At 42.3% G+C, this 22,241-nt stretch overlaps 1 protein-coding gene across 2 annotated transcripts in view; it reads left to right on the top strand.

Moving 5' to 3' along the window:
• Window positions 1–179: 179 nt before the first annotated feature.
• CEP85 (centrosomal protein 85) overlaps window positions 180–22,241 on the top strand; it is a 37,001-nt gene continuing 14,939 nt past the window's right edge. Inside the window, exons 1-7 of one of the 2 annotated variants that reach the window (XM_041767151.1) lie at window positions 180–305; window positions 6,258–6,333; window positions 8,870–9,022; window positions 16,142–16,836; window positions 18,269–18,402; window positions 18,828–18,945; window positions 20,300–20,485. In XM_041767151.1, the coding sequence (XP_041623085.1) occupies window positions 6,279–6,333; window positions 8,870–9,022; window positions 16,142–16,836; window positions 18,269–18,402; window positions 18,828–18,945; window positions 20,300–20,485 (1,341 nt within the window). In that variant the 5' untranslated portion in view covers window positions 180–305; window positions 6,258–6,278. Of the gene's footprint in view, window positions 306–6,257; window positions 6,334–8,869; window positions 9,023–15,585; window positions 15,792–16,141; window positions 16,837–18,268; window positions 18,403–18,827; window positions 18,946–20,299; window positions 20,486–22,241 lie in introns of those variants that run through there. The other variant, XM_041767152.1, reaches the window with a different exon arrangement.

Below are 22,241 nucleotides of genomic sequence, written 5' to 3'. Positions count from 1 at the left end.
AGACCCGGGCTGGGGCTCCAGAGAAGGCTCCGAGGAGCTGCGGGGTCATGCGCAGAGAGATCCGTCCGCTCCCGGTGGCGAGCGCAGCGTGCAGGGGCGGGACATCGGCGCGGCCCGACTCCTGATTGGCCGCGGGCGTCAGAAAGGGGCGGGGGCGGGGCGGCGCGCGCTCTCAGGCGCGCGGCCCGGCGGGCGTGTAACGGCTGTTAGGGGAGCTGGGTGACTGAACCGCCGCCCGCGGCTGACGTGGTGGCTGCAGTCAGCGTCCCTGGGTGAGGGATTTCGCTGCCCGTTTTCGGCCCCACGTAAGTCCTCCTCCCCTGGGGAACCCTTGTCGGGCTGGTAGAGCCCGCCCCGCCTTGGGGAGCACCGGAGGAGCCCAGACACTCATGACCTACCCTTCTTCGGGGGCCGCGGGAGAGCGGAGCGCATGCGCAGAGCCGCTAAAGCGTCCCCTCTGGGTCTCACCCTCTGGGCTTCCTAAAATAACGCCCCGCACACGCCCCCTCGCGACTCGGTCGCCTCCCCGCCCTTTTCGCCGGGCTTCCTCCGCGGTTCACTCCACAGCAGTTGCTTTACCTTTGTAAAGGGTAGGCCCTGTGCCAGTCGCCGGGGCGGGGGTACGGCGGGAAGCACGTTGCTTGCCTTCGCGGAGCAGAGGATCCGGGGAGAAGAGTAGACGTGAAGCCGGTGACGGCTAGGTTAACCCTCAGTGGTGTGGCCCGGAGAACCCGGCCCTAGGCACAAGGCGCCAGTGTAGTGGGAGACGGACGGCAGGGAGCCCTCCCTAAGGAAGGGAAGTTGGGGGTGGAGGGTTACAGGATGAATAGGGACGGTTGGGGAGACAGCTCTTGTGAACGCACTGGGCTGGAGTTTCCGAGCCGACTTTGCTCCACACGGGATATCTGATAGTGTCAGGAGACAGTTTTAGTTGCCACAACTCAGAGATTACGCCTGGTGTCTAGTGGGTAGAAATCAGGGCTGCTGCTACACATCCAACTGTGTGCAGGACAGCACTCCCCCACCCCCGCCCAGCAAAAACTTCTTTGACCTAAAACGTCAGGAGCATCTAGATTGAGGAACCCTGCTCTAGACAAGGAGGAACTGGTGCTTTGGATGAACCACAAGTTTAGTGGGTTATATTGAGTTTGTTCAATAGAGGGTGTTCAGCACCTCATCAGGATAAAATAGGAGGATCAGAACCCCGTTTGTCTTTTAAAGCAGTAAAAGTACATGGTACAGAGGCAGGCAAATAGTAGGCCCTCAGTAAATTTTGATTGATGAATACTGTGTGCTAGGTAGGGAGGGGTGATGATACCACCAGGATGATTAAGATAACCATGCCTCACTACCTGCCCTTAGGCCTTGTAGGCTTTATTTATTTATTTTTTTTTAAATTATTTATTTATTTATGATAGTCACAGAGAGAGAGAGAGGGAGAGAGAGGCAGAGACACAGGCGGAGGGAGAAGCAGGCTCCATGCACCAGGAGCCTGATGTGGGATTCGATCCCGGGTCTCCAGGATCGCGCCCTGGGCCAAAGGCAGGCGCCAAACCGCTGCGCCACCCAGGGATCCCCCCTTGTAGGTTTTATAATAGTCTGGTGGCCTTGTATGTATCAGGACTTTGTAAAGGCAACTTCTTGGCAGGGTTTTCTCTTTCTTTGGGTCTGGTTTAATGAAAGATCAAGGTCATGAAAATAGTGTGATGGTGTGAGATTCTTTTTTTTTTTTTTTTTTTGGTGTGAGATTCTTAATGTGCTTTTGTCAGCTGTGTATCCCTTCAAATCCTCCACAGTCTTTATGTGGTTCTTAGCAGCTGCCAAGTGTGACGTTCCATCCTAAGATTATAATTCTTTAAGGGGAGAAATACTTGTAACAGTTGAAGCCTAAGTCTTGGGTGGCAGCTTGGGAAATAGGGCCTGGGTGGTGACCAAAGGGCAACGTGAAGAAATCGTATGAGCTCTCCTGCCCCTAACTTCTTTAGGGCTTGCAGCTCTGGCTGTGTCTGAAGCAGAAACTCCCAATTTATGGTACCTTGGTAACTTACTTTATTTCTTTTTGTCACACAAGAATGCTGACTAGACTGTATAACATTAGAGCACAGTCCTGGCTTTGAAGTCTCTTCCTAGCTATATGGCCTTCACCTCTCTAAATCTTCATTTTTTTCATCCATAAAATAAGGGTCATAATAGTATCTGCTTCACAGGTTTGATGTGAGCATTAAACATAAGACATTATACCTATAGAGTGTTTAGCACAGTGCTTCGTAGGAAATAAGTACTCAACATATGTTAAATTTGTTGAATGAATACTTTGGTAATTTAAAAGGCTTTGAAGATATAAACCATCAATGTTGGGTGCTTTTTTTTCTGTCTGCTTCCATTCACTCCTACCTTTCTTGGCTGTATAATTGATTATTTGTATTACAATTCATTTCTCTCACTTTTATCTCAAGAAATCTTTATATCCTTCAAATGGTCCTAAAAACTTGTACCAGTACCTCATTTACTTGTGAACTTTGTAGGACTTCAAAAATTATCTCTTCCGGGGCGCCTGGGTGGCTCAGTCGGTTAAGTGTTTGACCCTTGGTCTTGGCTCAGTCTTGATTTCAGGTTTATGGGTTCGGGCCCCGTGCTGGCGTGGCTGGGCGTGGAGTCTACTTAAGAAAAAAAATTATCTCCTCCATACTGTTTTACTTCTTTTGAGAGTTTTTTTTTTTTGAGGCAAAATTAATGTACAATAAGATTCAATTTTATATGTGTACAGTTCAGTGGTTTTAGTACATTCACACGGTTGTGCAGCACCACCACTTTTTTTTTTTTTTTTTTAGCACCACTGCTATCTAATATCAGGAGATTTTCATCATCCTGGAAAGAAACCCCATATCCATTAGCAGTCATTCCCGATTCCCCCACCCACCTCCTCTTAGTCCTTGGCAACCACTAATCTACTGTCTATCTGGATTTGCTAGTTCTAGACATTTCACATAAATGGAATTTATTTATCAGTTGATGGACATTTGAGGTTTTTTTACCTTTTGGTTTATCAATAATGCTGCTCTGAACATTCATGTACAAAATTTTGTGTGAACATATTTTTATTTCTCTTGAACATATTCTTAAGAGTGGAATTGCTGAGTTATAGAGTAACTCTGCTTAACTGAGTTCTTTTCTCATCCTATTTTCAACTCATCTGAATTTGGAAAGGTCTCAGAATCCAATGGACCTACTATCATTTTGTTATGCCTTAAAGAAATGTGTGAAGAAAAGGATTTTGATATCACTACTAGGTAGACAATCTAATCCTTCTGTGTTACCATTAACACACTAACTGTTAATAGCCATAAATTGAAGCTTTGACTGAATAATCCTCTCTTACCCACTATGTGAAGACCTGGGATTTCAGGGGATGGTACCATTTCTGTTGTAGATGCAGTGAATTAGGGTTTGGGTTGTTGTTACTAAGAGAAAACTCTAGAGGTCAGTAAAGCACATTAGAGAAATTATATATAGAGAGAGAATTTATAGATATAGATACATATATATCTCCTCTGTTTTCTTACCAAAGTTGGATTTCTCCTCTAAGAATTGTGATCTATCAACTGAGTTTGTCCCAAACTCTTTGGGGGCTCTTATAAATTCAGTTTCTAAATTCATACTTTATCTTCCAGAGACCCCCCCATATGCCACTTTTTATTGATGTAAACTGCCAAGAAATAATAACATAATTAAGGACTCAATGTGTGTCAGACACTATTGTGAGTTAATTCTAAATGAATTAGCAAAAAATAAATAAATAAATAAATAAATAAATAAAAAGAAATGAATTAGCATGAATTGGGTCCTGTCTTTATCCTCATTTGATGATGATGATGATGATGATGATGATGATTAAGTAGGCTTCATACCCCACATAGAGCCCAACATGGGGCTTGAACTCACAGCCCGAGATCAAGACCTGAGCTGAGATCAAGAGTGTTGGACACATGGGCATCTGGGTGGCTCAGTGGTTGAGTGAGTGAGCATCTGCCTTTGGCTCAGGTTGTGATTCTGGGGTCCTGGGATCGAGTCCCACATTGGGCTCCCTCTGGGGAGCCTGCTTTTCTTCCTGCCTATGTCTCTGTGTCTCTGTGTCTCTCATGAATAAATAACGCGGGACTCGATCCCGGGACCCCAGGATCACGCCCTGGGCCAAAGGCAGGCACTAAACCACTGAGCCACCCAGGGATCCCAATAAATAAAATCTTTAAAAAGTGGGACACATAACTGACAGTCACATAGGTGCTCCTATCTGCATTGTCTTTTCTTTTTTTTTTTTAAAGATTTTATTTATTCATGAGAGAGACACAGAGAGATTGGCAGAGACACAGGCAGAGGGAAAAGCAGGCTCCGTGCAGGGAACCCAATGCGGGACTGGATCCCCGGTCTCCAGGATCACACCCTGGGTTGAAAGGCGGCGCTAAACTGCTGAGCCACCTGGGCTGCCCTATCCTAATTTCCATTTTATTTTATTTTATTTTATTTTATTTTATTTTATTTTATTTTATTTTATTTTATTTTATTAATATTTATTTATTGAAGAGAGAGAGAAGGAGGGAGAGAGAGTGAGTGCATATCCACAAGCAGTTGGGAGGGGTGGAGGGAGAGAATCTCAAGCAGACTTCCCACTGAGTGAGGAGCCCAACATGGGGCTCTGTCCACGATCCTGACACCATGACCTGAGCCAAAATCAAGAGTCACCTATCCAGGCAGCCTGGGTGGCTCAGGGCATGATCCTGGACACCTGGGATCGAGTCCCATGTCGGGCTCCCTGCATGGAGCCTGCTTCTCCCTCTGCTGTGTCTCTGCCTCTCTCTCTCTCTCTCTCTCTCTCTGTTGTCTTTCATAAATAAATAAAACTTAAAAAAAAAAAAAGTCACATGCAACCAACTGAGCCACCCAAGCACCCCCATCCTTATTTTTATATGAAGGAACTGAGATACAAAGATATTAGGAAATTTGCCGAAGGTTACACAGCTAATTAAGTCAGACTTTAAGCCTAAACTGATTTCTGCCAGTGCTCTGAATGTCAAAGGAAGAAATTCAATGAAGCGTGGGTAAACAGCGGGAGTAACTATGATTCTCTTAAGGTAGCCAAATGCCTCGTCATCTAAATAAGCCTAAACTATCTGATCTTGAGTGCATATACTGAACCACTTCCGTGACTCTCAGGTACTATGCAAATATATTATTAGTATTTGCTTCTGTTAGTTACAGTTAATTAAAGCTTTTGTTTACGCAGATAGAAATCAGACTTCTGCTGAATTCTCACAGCTTACCATTAGAATAAATATAAATGTTCTAAGAAGTAGGGAAATGGGAGGAAAACTTCACGTTCCCAGCTGAGAATTGGGGTTCTGCTTATGATCAAGAATTCTATTTGTGTATCATATAACTAACTTCCATTACTAGAAGAATTGGGAGATTTATGTTAATCATAATTGAAGTTATAATACTTCTCTGTTGGTTTGGTTATTTGGTTCTTTCTTTGCCTTACTCTCCCATCCTGTTTTCATGGCTCACAAAATCCTTGGCCAAGTTTGTTAATTAAAAGAAATATGAAGCGGCTGGGTGGCTCAATCAGTTACCTGTCTGCCTTCAGCTCAGGTCACAATTCCAGGGCCCTGGGATTGAGACCTGAGTTGGGCTTCTTGCTCCGTGGGAAGTCCGCTTCTCTCCCTCTGCTCCTCCCCTCTCGTGCTCTCTCTCTCTCTCAAAGTATTTTTAAAAAATAAAAGTATTATTTTTCTTTTTTAAAATTTCATTTATTCATGAGAGACAGAGAGAGAGAGAGAGAGAAAGGCATAGACACAGGCAGAGGGAGACTCAGGCAGGACTCCAGGACTCAATCCTGGAACTCCAGGACCACGCCCTGGGCCAAAGGCAGATGCTAAACTGCTGAGCCACCCAGGGATCCCAATTGTTTTTAATTTTTGCAACAATTGAGGAATTCTAGGACCTTATAGGATCAGTATTGGAAATCTCCATTTGGTTTTAGGTTTTCTGTCCTTTATTTTAGGAAGAGAAGTAGGATAGAGTATTAGGAGTTGCTTTACCTTAAAAAATATATTTAAGAGTAAAACACGTGGAGGACTATTGCGTGTGGTTTTGACAGTTTCAGTTGAATGGGAGTGAATTAGGAATTAAAAGATAGATCTGAGAAAATAAAAATAAAAAAATAAAAGATAGATCTGACTGGTTATTCCTTCATTCTACAGTTGGCTCAAAAAACAGTGTTGATGGCCATGCAGGAGAAATACCCAAGTGAGAGGATCTCTCATGTCACTTCACCAGGTGAGTAGTCAGAGTTTTCTGGGTTAAGTTTCTGACCTTTGCTCTGTTATTTCATAACTGAAATTTCCTTTAAAGGAAATACTACGCACAAAAACATTTACTGAAATGCTGGTACTTAAAGAATAAAAATAACATAAAGCTATATTGAGTAGAAAAACAGCCCTCTCTAAAAGAGCAACTATTTATCTCTGGTCCTACATGGCTTCCAACAAGACCACATGATTGATTGGGAGGGGAGGACACATGAAGGAACAGAATGACTTTGGAACATAGTTCCAAATGAAATCAGAAAAACACAGCATAAATTACTGTGTTCTATGTTGTCTTTGTAGTCCTGTGGGTGGGTCAGTCATCTGCTGGCCCACAAAGATTGGAATTCTTCTTGGATGCCAACAGACTCAGTTATGTTGTCACTGGAGACTTGGGAATTTATCTTTAGGATGGATTGACAAGATTTTGAAAGCTCTGTGGATATATTAAGTATATATATTAAACATATATAAATACAGAAATATGTAAATAAATACACCCAATAAGCATATTAAGTAGATACGGTATATTTAAATAGGAAGTAGAAAGTTTTAAGTGATCTCTACACCCAATGTGGGGCTCAAACTAACAACCCCAGATTATGAGTTAGGTGCTCTACCGACTAAGTCAGCTGGGTGCCCCTCAAAATACATTTTTATTTTACTAAATATGTCTTCAGAATTGATGTATGGAGTGAGCAGATAGTAAAGTACTGGTAAAGAATGGAAGATTAGTACTATTAACAAGTAAGAGGACAGGAAGATGGTAATAAAGGCCTTCAATCAATTTTTATTATTTCAAAAGACCTGGCAAATTGTCTACTGACTAGAGAGATAACACCATATAGACTTATCAAGAATCAATTTTTTTTCCTTCTACCTTGAGTTATACTTAGTACAGATAGTAACACCAGCTGCTCTTATGCTGATCAGAAGCTCTGATTGTTGGGTAGGTCTTCTGTGAAAGGTTATTACCGATTGCTGCATATGTGTAGATTCTTTCACATCAAGCAGTCCACTGTGACCCCAAGAGTGCCTTCCGTAAAATGCACAGGGTAGCAAAATTAGAAGAAAGTGAGTTAAAAAGATGGGAGAAGCAGTAAAATTGGAAGAAGAGAATAAGGTGATTTGTGTTTAAATATCATTTGCTTCCCACCAAATCAAGGAGTCTATAGAACCTTCTTTTCTGATTTCAACTCAAACTCTGACACTTTAAATGGATAAGTAGCCACCTTCTTGTCTGTTTGTTTACATGGATCATCAGATAACAGCCTAGAAAAATTGTGGTTTTTTAACAATAAATACAAGTAAACCAAGTATTTATTGAACACTTTTCTACCTACTAGCCCTCAAGTAGTAAGCTAATAAAGTTAAATGAATCTCATCTGTCTTACCCAATCAGAAATTTTAATGGTTCTTTGCATTGCAAAGTCTTAAACTCTTCAGATTGACTTTTAAGACTTACCTTGATCTGGATTACCCTGCCCACGCAGTACCCCAGTTCAGCCAAGCAATGGTTGGTGCCCTCCCCACCCCCCTTCTGTTTATTTGAGAGCACGCCCACATGCACATGAATGAGGGGAGCAGAGCCCTATGTGGGGCTTGACCCAAGGACCCCTGTATCCTGATGAGCCGAAGGCAGACACTTAACAGACTGAGCCACGCAGGCCCCTAAACAGTGGTTTTCAAGAGAAATTGGACTGCGTGTTACCCTAGGAAGCATTTGGAAATATGTGAGGATATTTTCAGGTGTCACTGTGTTGGTGGGATAGGATTAGGACTGCTTCTGGCATTTAATAAGGGACCAGGGTTGCTAAACCATCCTGCAGGGATGCCTGGGTGGCTCAGCAGTTGAGTGTCTGCCTTCAGCCCAGAGCATGATCCTGCGGTCCCAGGATCAAGTCCCGCATAGGGCTCCCTGCATGGAGCCTCCTTCTCCCTCTGCCTCTGTCTCTCTCTGTGTATCTCATTAACAAATAAATAAAAAAAAAAAAACTAAAAAAAAAAAAAAAAAAACCATCCTGCCATGTATAGACTGCACATTGAAGAATTGTCATGTCCACTATGCCAGAAGCACCTATTGAGAAATCCTCTGAGAGGAAAGAATGTGGATATTGGAATCAAAACAAATTGGGTTCAAATCTCAGCTCTATCCTCTGTAAAACAGTGATGATGAATACTGTTCAGTAAGTAGATGAAATCATGTTGGTAAAGTATTGTGGCTTCTAGGTTTCAAAAAATGATGGCTACTATTGGATAGTATTGTTTTTTATGTAGTATCCCTGTATCCCTGGCTTCTTGGTAAGTCTTATTTCTGTCTGTGAACTTCTCAGCTCTCATGCTGTTTCCATTTAAAATTAACTAAGAGTAGCTGAAATAGGCATAGGAGAGAGAAAAGGGTGGAGTGATGCTATTTTTTTCCATAGGTTTAAGTGTTTTATTTAAACAGTCTTGTGAGGTTACATCAGTTGGTTCACACTAAAGATGGGAAATGCCACTTGTTTCAGGATCCGGTGTAATTCAAAAGGGCAGCTCCCTGGGGACTGAATGGCAGACCCCAGTTATCTCAGAGGCTTTTCGGAGTCGCTTTAGCCGCTGTTCGAGTGTTGCTGACAGTGGGGACACAGCCATTGGCACGTCATGCTCAGATATTGCAGAGGGTAAGTTTGAATTAATGTTTTGATTACTAATATGTGTTGTCATTTTCAGATTGTGTTCCAGGTGTGTTGTCATTTCCAGAATATTCATAACTGTCCCTTCAGCCAACGAGTGCTTGATTTTTCTTACTCCATGTTTCTTACATCTGCCCTTTCCTCTCAGTTTTTACTCCTTGTCCTATCTTAAAAAACTTTTTAATAGGTTTTTTGGCCTTAGGTCTTTACTTCTACTGCCAGATTAATCTTTCTAAAAGATTTCATAGTTTCCCTTTCCAGTAAATTTTTGACTACTGCTGTTACTTGGAAGATAAAATTCAGAGGTCTTTGTTCTGTGATCTGGCCCTATCCCACCCATTCAGATACATTTCTTACTGTTACGAAGTGTGATATTTTACTGTGCAATGAAAAAGCACAGAACTTTTGTTGTTGTTTTTGGATATCTGAGCTCTTTCCTTCTTTTATCTGGGCCCGTTTGTGCTGTTTATACCTCCTCTTGCCCTTCCCAGCTATGCTGATTTTATTTTTCAAAAACTAGTGAAGTGTCTGACAGGACTTTTCCAATCTCTTCATCCATTACTGATATCCCTCTCTGAAATCTTGTGTCTTTATTGTGTCTGCCATTTTGGGCAGTTATTACTTAAATTTAGTAATACCTGTAGACAGTACTCTCTACACCCAATGTGGGAGTCAAACTCATGAGTCCAAGACCAAGAGTCTCATGCTCTACTGATTGATCCAGTCAGGCACTGCAAGAGTATTTTATTTTTTCATTTAGATAGTTCCTAAAGGACAGAGGATCTGATGATAATAATTAATAACTATTTATTAAATACTTTATGATGGATACTGTACTAAATTTTTTCTCCATTTTTCATTAACATCTTTAAGAACTCTATGAAATATTTTATTATTTCTATTTTACAGATGGGAAAGCTGAATTTCTTTTTTTAAGATTTATTTAAGAAAGAACATGATTGGGAGGAGGGGTAGAGGGAGAAACTCTTCAAGCAGACTCCTTGCTGAGTGCAGAGCCCTACAAAGGGCTTGATTCTATGACCCATGAGATCATGACCTGAGCCAAAACCAAGAATTGGACACTCAACCGACTGAGCTACCCAGGCACCCCAAGAAAGTTGAATTTCTTTTTTTTTTTTTATAATTTTTTTTTATTTATGATAGTCACAGAGAGAGAGAGAGAGAGAGGCAGAGACACAGGCGGAGGGAGAAGCAGGCTCCATGCACCGGGAGCCTGATGTGGGATTTGATCCCGGGTCTCCAGGATCGTGCCCTGGGTCAAAGGCAGGCGCCAAACCGCTGCGCCACCCAGGGATCCCTGAAAGTTGAATTTCAAAGTGATTAGATGGCTTGGTTAAAGTCACAAAAGTAATCACTTTAGTACTTTATCAGATGTCACTCATACTAGGATGGCTGTAATCAAAGAGATAATAACAAGTGTTGGTGAGAATGTAAAGAAATTGGAACTTCTGTACAATACTGGTAGGAGTGTAAAATGTTCCAGCTGCTTTGGAAAGTAGTTTGGCAGACCTTCAAAAGAGTAAACATGGAGTTACCTTATGACTCAACAGTTCTACTCCTACCTATATACCCAAGAGAAATGAAAACATATGTCTACACATAAACTTGTTACACAGATATTCATAGCAATATTATTCATAGTAGCCAAAAAGTGGAAACAACCTAGATGTTTGTCAACTGATGAATGGATGAGAAAAATGTAGTATATCTATATAATAGAATATTATTCCACAATAAGAAGAAATGAAGTACTAAAACATGTTATGAAATGGATGAACTTTTTTTTTTTTTTTTTTTTTTTTTTTTATTTATGATAGTCACAGAGAGAGAGAAAGAGGCAGAGACACAGGCGGAGGGAGAAGCAGGCTCCATGCACCGGGAGCCTGATGTGGGATTCGATCCCGGGTCTCCAGGATCGCGCCCTGGGCCAAAGGCAGGCGCCAAACCGCTGCGCCACCCAGGGATCCCGAAATGGATGAACTTTTTAAACATTTATGCTAAGTGAAGCCAGACACAAAAGGCCACATACTGTATGATTCCATTTATTTATTTATTTATTTTTAAAGATTGTATTTATTTGACAGGGAAAGAGAAAACACAAGCAGGGGGAATGGCAGGCAGAAGGAGAGGGAGAAGCAGGCTCCACAAGGAACCTGGAGCTCGATGCGAGGCTCGATCCTAGAACCCTGGGATCATGACCTGAACCGAAGGGAGACGGTTAACCAGCTGAGCCACCTAGGCGCCCCTTTCTGTTTCCATTTATATGAAATATCCAAATAGACAAATCTAGAGAGACAGAAAATAAATTAGTGGTTGTTCAAGGCTAGGAAAGTTAAGGTAAATGGAATGTGACTGTTAAAGGGTAAAAGGTTTTTTTTGGGGGGGTGATAAAATATTCTATAATTGATTGTAGTGATGGTTACACAATACTGAGTATACTAAAAACCATTGAATTGTACAACTTCAAGTGGGTGAATTTAATGGTATGTGAGTTATAGTCCACAGTAAAGCTGTTTTCTTAAGAAAAGGGCAAAAATGGGGGCACCTGGGTGGCTCAGTCGGTTAAGCATCTGCCTTCTGCTCAGGTCATGGACTCAGGGTCCTGGGATTGAGCCCCACATCAGGCTCTCTGCTTAGTGGGGAGTCTGCTTCTGCCCCTCCCCCTCCCCTCTACTCATACTCTCTCTCTCAAATAAATAAAATCTTTAAAAAAAAGAAAAGGCTAGAAATGTTTGAAAATAGAAATGAAAAGAAAAAAAAATATCAAACAGATATTTACTAATATTGACTCCTAGACACATGACATTTAATTTTAATAGTTTGATAGCTGTATGTATATGGGCATGGTGCTCAGCAGTTGAGCAGTACTGAATTATAGATTATGTTTTAGGCAGGACTTCGAAAGTCATTTAATCCAGTTCCTTTTTGCTGGTGAGGAACAAAAATTCCCAGAAGGGTTAAATAATTTGCCTAATGTTGCACAACCAGTCAGATTCAGGTCTCCCAGCTGTGGTATTCTTTCTGTCACTTGTATAATCAAGTGTTATTGTCAATTTAGTTGTTTGTTAAGATTTGTCTACATGTGCAATCATGGGACCTTTTTCACTTTGACTAAATAATAGATCTCTTAAAAATCAAACAATGGTCTAGATTTTCCCCCTATTGAATTGACTGGCAGTATTTAATTCAGTCACATTGTTACATAGACTGTGCGCTTTTTATTCCTTTGGGGGGAAATCTATGTCCTGTGTAGTGCATTCTCTTTAAATTGTAGTAGCCGGGATCCCTGGGTGGCGCAGCGGTTTGGCGCCTGCCTTTGGCCCAAGGCACGATCCTGGAGACGCGGGATCGAATCCCACATCAGGCTCCCGGTGCATGGAGCCTGCTTCTCCCTCTGCCTGTGTCTCTGCCTCTCTCTCTCTCTCTGTGACTATCATACATAAATTAAAAAAAATAAAAAAATAAAAAAAATAAAAAAAAATAAATTGTAGTAGCCTTGATGTAGTGGCCAAAGCCATTGGTCTAGAAGTTGTTTTTTGTTTTTTTTAAAGGATCCATGGTGGGATACCTGGGTGGCTCAGTCATTTAAGCATCCAACTCTTTTTTTTTTTTTTTTAAGAATTTATTTTTTATGTTTATTTAAAAAAAAATTTTTATTTACAAGAGACACACACAGAGAGAGGGAGAGACACCAGCTGAGGGAGAAGCAGACTCCATGCAGGGAGCCACAGGCAGAGGGAGAAGCAGGCTCAATGCAGGAAGCCTGAAGCGGGACTCAGTCCTGGGTCTCCAATATCATGCCCTGGGCAGAAGGTGGCACTAAACCGCTGAGCCACCTGGGCTGCCCCCAACTCTAGATTGTAGCCAAGATCATGATCTCAGGCTGAGATCATGTGAGATTGTGAGATTGATTCCTTCATTGGCCTCCGCACTCATTGAGGAGTCTACCTGAGATTCTCTCCTTCCTCTGCCCCTCCTGCTTACACACACCCACTCTAAATAAATAAATCTTTTAAAAAAATAAATAAAAGATCCAAGGTGACTTCTCTGCTGTGTTTGTTACGTACAATGGCTTTTATCTTAATCTTTGCTCGTTTTTTTTTTTTTTTTTTTTTAATCCTTGCTCATTTTGTTCATGAATCTAGCTTGGTTTTATTTAGAGCCCTGTTGACAAGAACCCTTATGACTGGTATAAAATATAGTCATCGTTTCATCTTTAAACTGGACAGGTCATTTGATTCCACTATTCATTAAAATGTTTTACCTTGGGATGCCTGGGTGGCCCAGTGGTTGAGCGTGTGCCTTCAGCTCAGGGCATGATCCTGGGGTCTGGGGATTGAATCCCACATCAAGTTCCCTGTGAGAAGCCTGCTTCTCCCTCTGCCTATGTCTCTGCCTCCCTCTGTGTGTCTCTCATGAATAAATAAATAAAATCCTTTTAAAAAAAAGTTTTACCTTGAAGATTCTCAAGGGGTGGGGTAGAAGTAGATACTGAAGAACCCAGAAGGCTTTCGGCTCTTTGCTACAGACTGAAATAATTACTGGCTTAGTTCAGACTACTTTACTTCAGAAACCAGTAAGATTTAGCAAGAGCGAAATAGCTAAATCCACCCCTCAACAAGAAAGCAGGGCTGTTAAAAAGAATTGGGTGTTGAGGCAGAGGGTATGATTGAAGAGAAGAGAGATTTAGAAATATGAATATCCTTAAAGTGGCAGAAACCCAGTGATTCTGAGAACTGCAGACTTTTCTAAAAATCACATATCCCATTTTGAAAGCCTTTGAAAATTGTAAAAATAAGTGGCCTTTTTGAAAATAAGTGTTGCTATTTTGTTTTAAAATGTTTCAAAATACAGGGGCACCTGGTTGCCTCCATGGGTTGGGCATCTGCCTTTGGCTTGGGTCATGATCTCAGGATCCTGGAATCAAGCCCTGCTTCGGGCTCCCTGCTCAGCAGGGAGTCTGTTTCTCCCTCTGCCCCTCTCCGTGCTTGTGTTTTCTCTCTGTCAAAAAAAAAAAAAATTTCAAAATACAAACCAGACTTACGTTGTAACTTAACATATTTTATAGTAATTTATCACAATGGCTAATTTCCTTATTATAAATATATAAAGGCAGACACATTTATCAGAAATTACTATTGTTTCAGTATGGCCTTTTATATATATCCCCAAGATCACCTAAGTATAGAAAATTAGATACTTTGCATTATCCTATACATTATAAGGGATAATTGGGCATGTCCATGGTTTGGGGGTTTTTGTTTGTTTTTATGTATTTTTTAAAGGTTTATTTATATATTTGAGAGGAAGAGAGCATGAGAGGGACAAGGAGAGAGAATCTGAAGCAGACTCCATGCGGAGCGAAGAGCCTGATGTAGGGCTAGATCCCACAGCCACAGGATTATGACCTGAGCCTAAACCAAAAGTTGGACACTTAACTGACTGAGCCACCCAGGCACCGCCTTTTTGTTTGTTTGTTTTTAATATTTTAAAAATGTATTTATTTTAGAGACGAGTATGAGCGGCTTAAGGGGCAGAGAGAGAAGGAGAGAATCTCAAGCATGAGCATGGAGTCTGGCTTGGGGTTATCAGTCTTACAACATGAGCCAAAATCAAAAGTTGGACACTCAGCTGAGCCACCCATGTGCCCCATGTCCATGTTTTGTTTTGTTTTGTTTTCTTAAGATTATATTTATTCATGAGAAACAGAGAGAGAGAGGCAGAGACACAGGCAGAGAGAGAAGCAGGCTCCACGCAGGGAGCCCAATATGGGACTTGATCCCAGGACCCTGGGATCATACCCTGGGCCTAAGGCAGGCACTCAACTGCTGAGCCACCCAGGCGTCCCCCCATGTCCATGTTTTTAAAGAGCTGCTTACAAACCCATATGAGAAGATGGTAGTTGATCCGTAGTAATTCTGGGAAAGGTTGTAATATCTGTCCTCATTAGCTGAGTGTGTTCTGTGTTGGTTGATGGAAAGAAAAAAGAGAAATGAATTAAATTGGTAGTCTACTCTTCTCCACGATAGATGTGTTTGGTTTGGAAAAGAGTACTAGACATAGTTGAAAAAGGAAGACATTTATATTCCTTGTCCCCTTAATCAAATTTCTCCCTGCTGAAGGTAACATGTATGTTTCCTAACATTCCAGTCTTCTTATTTGCTTGAAGCCCACTGCCTTGGCACATTAATTCTGTGAACTTACAGTCTTCAGAGTAGAGCTTAAAAGTTGGAAATAATGTAGAAATGTATACCTTCTGCAGCTGGTCTAATCAGAGAGTTGTCTCCCAAAACTAGGCAGGAGTTAAAAGAAGCATAAATCCAGTGTGAAGGAAAAATGAAAAGTTATAATTGGATATAAACAAGGGGGAAGTGAAAGGCAAAATACAAAATAGAGGATTTCAGTGTGTACCCACTTGAGAGTGCTCACTGTGCTAGAGTGAAACCTGAGAGTTACTAAGAATAACTTCACATATCCAGGCAGTCAGGTCTGGTGTGTGGGAGAGAGAATAGAATCCTGATTCAGATGCTATACTCCCTGCCCTGGATACAGAGCAGCACTGTCCACTTTGTCTATTCTTTGGATAGTTTAGATTCATTGCTTACCTTCACTGGGAAGCTTTTGGAGGCCACAGAGGATTTTGGCAGCCCTTGGAAAGGATATTTTTATTGGATTGGATTATGGCTTGAGAGTTGACCAGCTCCCAGAAGAATAGGACCTAATTCATTTCCCTTAAGTAAGTGGTTTTTTTTGTTTGTTTTTGTTTTTTTAAGTTCATTTTTCAGCTTTGTTTTTGACTGGTAAGATTTTTTTTTTTTTTTAAGATTTTTTATTCAAATAAAAAGGACAGAGTTTAAGTTGAAAGTAAAGCTGATGTTGCCTTTTATTGGTTTACCTTGTGAATGGCATTTGAGATTCTAGAATACACACTTGTCAGGTAGGCTGCCTGTCTTTCTGCCTGGTACCTGTGATGATAGTGTCTATATCCTGCCTGGTCTCAGGACAGGCAGAGAACACCGGGCATAGCAGCCAGACTCAAAGCTTGCTGCTTTAGTTTTGACTTACAGAACACTATTTTCTTTGCAGATTTTTGTAGCTCGAGTAGCAGCCCTTCTTTCCAGCCCATCAAAAGCCACATAACCATTCCAACAGCCCACGTGATACCTTCTACTTTGGGGACCTCTCCTGCCAAGCCAAATTCTCTACCTGCTGGACTCTCTTCCTCCAAACTCCCATTGTCAGGGCTGGCTGAAAATGTGGGGATGACAAGAAATGGAGACCTTGGTGCAATGAAACGTTCTCCAGGCCTGTCTAGAGATTTCACATACCTTTGTGGTGCTACTGGAGAAAATGGAATTGAGCAGTCCTGGTTTCCAGCAGTGGGCCATGAAAGAGAAGAAGAAATGAGGAAGTTTGATATTCCTGGTATGGAATCTACCCTTAATCAGTCGGCAATGATGGAGACACTATATTCAGATCCCCACTACCAAGTCCACTTTCATAACCCAAGAACTGACACAAACAAGGAGTTATACAAAGTGTTGCCTGAGACCAAGAAGGCACCGGGCAGTGGGGTGGTATGTGAGCGGAATGGACCTCACCCTAATAGCAGTGGAGTGCTCCCTTTGGGACTCCAGCCTGCTCCTGGCTTCTCTAAGCCTCTACCCTCTCAGGTATGGCAGCCGAACCCTGACCCTTGGCACCCTCGTGAGCGATCTTGTGAGCTCAGCACTTGTCGGCAGCAGCTGGAGTTGATCCGTTTACAGATGGAACAAATGCAGGTAGAGGCCCTTTTTTCTTTGGATTTTTGTGGGTTCTTTGCAGATCTTAGAAATATAGATTTTTACACTGACTTAAAAAAAAAGAACTATATAGATTTTGTCCTATAAATTTTGACTCAAAAATTTTTTGTAAGAAAGATGGAAGATGGAGCAGCCCGAGTGGCTCGGATTTAGTGCCGCCTTCAGCCCAGGGCCTGATCCTGGGGTCCTAGGTTCGAGCTCCGCATCGGGCTCCCTGCATGTAGTCTGCTTCTCCCTCTGCCTGTGTCTCTGCCTCTCTTTCTCTCTTTGTCTCTCATGAATAAATAGATTTAAAAAAAATTTAAAAAAGAAAGATAGAAGATGTTTCTTAAAGGGAAATGAGGGCAGCCCGGGTGGCTCAGCGGTTTGGCACTGCCTTCAGCCCGGGGCGTGATCCTGGAGACCCAGGATCGAGTCCCACGTCGGGCTCCCTGCATGGAGCCTACTTCTCCCTCTGATTCTCTCTCTCTCATTCTCTCTCTCTCTCTTTCTCTGTCTCTCATGAATAAATAAATAATAAATAAATAAAAGGGAAATGAAAGCTTGTGAATGCCATTGAATATGTTGGTGGTCTAATTCAATACTAGGTAGATCCTCCAGAGTAGAGGGTTACAACGGAAGACCCCAAAAGGTGTGTCATTAGCACTGTGTGCTTATATACCAGTCACTAGGCTACGTACTTTTGCTTACAGCATCTTATTTAATCCTTTACCTTTGATGAGGTAAATACAGAAATTTACCAGTTTCTTTCTTTCTTTTTTTTTTTTTTTTAAAGATTTTATTCATGAGAGACAGAGGCAGAGACACAGACAGAGGGAGAAGTAGGCTCCCTGCAGGGATCCTGATGTGGGGCTCGATCCCAGGACCCTGGGATCATGCCCTGTGTCAAAGGCAGACGCTCAACCGCTGAGCAGAGCCACCCAGGCGTCCCAGTTTACCAGTTTCTTAGAATAAATAATCTGTCTAGGGTTACAAAGCTGGTAAGCAGCAGAACTAGGGTTTAAAACCACCTCTGAAACCCTATATTTCTTCCATATACCAATTTTGTCTTAAAAAAAAAAAAAGGCCTTGTGCTGCTTAAGAAAGGGAAGGAAAGAAGCAGGACATAGTCTCCTTTCCTGGTTGGTGAGGACATCTTAGCTCCTGGTTTGTCTCTCTTGCCAGATAATGCAAGATAAGTGACCTTTTCTTAGAAACTGGAGCCTTTATAAGCAGGGAGTGTCCATTTGGCAGAAGTCTCCCTGGCAGGTTCTTTCCAGTCATGCATCAGAGCTAAAATTATTCATAAACACTGGGCCTCTTCAGGCTAAGCCAAAGTGAACCTTGACTAGAGACCCAAGTGGATACTGCTCAGGTGTTTTCAGGTGTCTGTAGTTAAGATCAAGCCCCTCTGGGCTTTCTTGTCTTCCAGCTTCAGAATGGAGCCATCTGCCACCATCCTGCTGCTTTTGCTCCATCACTGCCCACATTAGAACCAGCACAGTGGATCAGCATCTTAAACAGTAATGAACACCTTTTGAAGGAAAAGGAGCTCCTCATTGACAAGTAAGAGGTCAAGGGGTGCCCTAGGATCAGCCTTTGCTCTCCCAGCCCCCACTGAGGGCACCTAATGAGGTCTCCCAAAGGATAGTGCATCCCTCTCTGTTTGGGTCCACGCCTTGCCTCATGGTAGAGCTAGGTTGATAAGCAACCAGTCCTGTATCTGACTAATGTGATAGGCCAATTGTGTATCCTCTGCAGGGGCTCTGGGAGTCCTTAAAGCGGGCAGCCAGTTCTTTGTAATTGATCTTTCCTCATTTCCCCCAAGTCAGCTTTCTTATTTGCTCTTCCTCCTTTAGCAGAACAGTACTGCCCAGACACAAGGCCTTGCTTTACATAGTATGAATTGTACCCACCTAAGGAAGGTGGGGATTCATGTTGCAAGTGGGTTAGTGTCAGGACCCTGGACCTCATTCTACTGGCTTTTGCAGGCAGAGAAAGCACATCTCTCAGCTGGAGCAGAAAGTACGAGAAAGTGAACTGCAAGTCCACAGTGCCCTTTTGGGCCGCCCTGCCCCCTTTGGGGATGTCTGCTTGCTGAGGCTGCAGGTAAGCATTGGCAGCCAGAGTGGCATTCTGGTTATCTTAACTCTGTGTCTTCCCTTGCTTAGTACTAGTAGGTATCCAAGACATAGAAAAGGGATCAAGTGATATAAGGTATCCTTGCCTTCAAAGTGTAGGCATCCTAATTATAAAGCATCCCTTGTTCCGCCTTTCTGGAGGCAGAAAAGGCTCGAGGGTAAGATCAGGTATGCCTTGGTGTCAGGACATACTGGGAAAAAATGAAGGCAGGGCAAGGTACGTAGTAAGGTTCTAGAGTTGGGAAATGTTCTGATAAATAATATACGAGCCTTAGCCAAATGGAGGGAGAAGCAGAGGTAATGGGATTTTTTTTTTTTTTTAAGATTTTATTTATTTATTCATGAGAGAGACAGAGAGGGGCAGAGACACAGGCAGAGGGAGAAGCAGGCTCCATGTAGGGAGCCCGATGTGGGGCTTGATCCTGGGGCCCCAGGATCACGCCTTGGGCTGAAGACAGCGCTAAACCGCTGAGCCACCCAGGTTGCCCCAGTAATGGGATTTAGAGCCATTCTCATTTTTATTTTTCCATGTCTAGGAGCAACTAAAGGAAGCCATGTTTTCCCTGAGGGTAATGGCTCCTTTAAAAAAAAGCCTGCTTTGTTAACTTCTGCAATATGGGCTTTTGAGTGATGGGTATTAGATTATAGTACTGGCTTTGCCACCTAGTGGGCCTGTTAAAATAGTGTTCTATCTTACAGAATTAGAATGTTAGAGTGAGAAGGGTCCTTACATAAAATCTAGCTTAGTCCTCTAATATACTAATGAAAAGATTGGGGCCCAAGAAAGAGGAAGAACTTTTGCCTAAGATCATATATAGAATGAGTAGAGGAGAAAATTTGAGTGTGCTTTGGAATCACCTGGAGGGTTTGTTAAAACACAGATTATTGAGCTCCATCCCCAGAGTTTCTGATTCAGGGACCTAGAAGTTGGCTCAAGAATTTTTATTTCTGGGCAGCCCCGGTGGCAGAGCGGTTTAGCGCCGCCTGCAGCCCAGGGCGTGATCCTGGAGACCCTGGATCGAGTCCCACATCAGGCTCTCTGCATGGAGCCTGCTTCTCCCTCTGCCTGTGTCTCTGCCTCTTGTGTGTGTGTGTCTCTATGAATAAATAAATAAAGTCTTTAAAAAAAAAAAGAATTTTTATTTCTGACAAATCCCCAGGTGATGCAGAAGATGTTAGTCCTAGGACCCCACTGTGAAAAGCACTGCTTGAAGAAATTCTTCCAGAAAGCTGATATTTGAGCATAAAGTATACGGAGGATAAGTAAAGTATATGGGGCTGTAAGGGTGAGGCACATTTATGTATCGAGAATCTTTATGCAGGAATTGCAGCGAGAGAACACTTTCTTACGTGCACAGTTTGCACAGAAGACAGAAGCCCTCAGCAAAGAAAAGATCGAGCTTGAAAAGAAACTGTCTGCTTCAGAAGTCGAAATCCAGCTCATCAGAGAATCACTCAAAGTGGCGTTGCAGAAGCACTCAGAGGAGGGGAAGAAACAGGAAGAAAGGGTGAGCTAAGGAGTTGGTAGCTTTTTAACTCACAAAGGAGTTGGCAGTCAGCCTTTTCCTGCCAAACCCTAAGTTGTTTCTGGCCCCCATTCTTGGAACTAGGAGGAGCCAATTGGGTGAGATCCTACATTGACTTTTCATGCAGGACTGGGCTGCTAGAAATGGCACCCTTCCTTTTCACTTCATCTCCACAAAAGTGCCACAGACAGAGAAAGTCCCTCACTGCCCCAGGTTGTGATATGCCTCCAACTGACTTGGGTTGAAAACCAGCTTGAGCAGTCATACCGGATGGTACTGTTGCAAGATGTTTAAACATCTGTGGTAAATTTACATCATTCAGCCTGGATTTTCCTTATTCTACCTAAAAAGTAGAATTCCATGTGTGCATCCAGTTTGGAAATTTGTACATTTTTGCTAGTACTCTTAGAATTGCCTTAAGGTAAGATTGGTCATTATAGAAGGAGCTGATTCAAAATCTTTTCTTTCTGTTCACACCTTACTCTAATGCAGATGTTCTTGGGGGACCAGTGTAGTAATGTTTAGTTCTGGACCACTTGCATCAAGATCAACCAGAGCAGTGCTTCTTAAACTTTAATGTGCTTAAGAATCACTGGGTCACCTTGTTTAGAATGCAGATCCAGGGGAGCCTAACTGGCTTAGTCAGTAGAGTGTGTGGTTCTTGATCTCGGAGTTGTTTGACCCCCATGTTGTATGTAGAAAGTACTTAAAAATAAAATCCCCCCCCCCTTTTTTTTTAATGTAGATTCAGATTTAGTACTTCTGGGGTTAGATGTGCCTGAGATCCTGCATTTTTAACACACGTGATGTTGATGTCGCTAGTATAACAAGGACTTAGAAGCTTGTTAAAAATGAAACTTTTAGGGCAGCCCAGATAACTCAGCGGTTTAGTGCCGCCTTCAGCCCAGGGCGTGATCTTGGAGACCCGGGATCAAGTCCCATGTCTGGCTCCCTGCATGGAACCTGCTTCTCCCTCTGCCTGTGTTTCTGCCTCTCTCTCTCTGTCTCTATCTGTGTCTCTCACGAATAAATAAATAAAATCTTGAAAAAAAAATTTTAGGGCTCCTAGTGGCTCAGGTAGTGATTCTGGGGTCCTGAATTGAGCCCCATATCAGGCAGGTTCCATGCAGGTAGCCTGCTTCTCCCTCTGTCTGTGTCTCTCATGAATAAATAAATCTTAAAAAAAAAAAAACCAAAAAAACTTTTAGTCAGAAGTACATATATCTAAGTTAAATCATCAAATACCAGTATATTTATAATAAAATTAGCTCTGTACCCAGCCCCTTTCCACAAAGATTTCCATCCTTAACTCTTTTTCTCTTGACATACCTTTGTATTTCTGAGTCGTATTCTTGAGGTTTTTGCTGTTTTTGTTTCATGGGTACAATATCTTCTTTCTCTGATGATATTGATTGTATCTTTTGGGATATCTACATCTGCTTATAGTATTATTTCTTTTTTTTTTTTTTTCCAGAACCTTTTGTTCTTGTTTATTTCATGTCAGAGGCTTGGTGATCCTTGAATGAATGGGCACTCATGTTTAAGAATGAAATATTTAGGGGATCCCTGGGTGGCTCAGCGGTTTAGCGCCTGCCTTTGACCCAGGGCACGATCCTAGAGTCCCGGGATCAAGTCCCACATCAGGCTCCCTGCATGGAGCCTGCTTCTTCCTCCTCCTGTGTCTCTGCCTCTCTCTCTCTCTCTCTCTCTCTCTCTCTCTCACATAAATAAATAAATA

This window comes from Vulpes lagopus, chromosome 8 (assembly GCF_018345385.1).
Source record: "Vulpes lagopus strain Blue_001 chromosome 8, ASM1834538v1, whole genome shotgun sequence".
NCBI lineage: Eukaryota > Metazoa > Chordata > Mammalia > Carnivora > Canidae > Vulpes > Vulpes lagopus.
The sequence above is the reverse complement of the archived record's forward strand: the minus strand, read 5'-3'. Positions and strand labels throughout refer to the sequence as shown.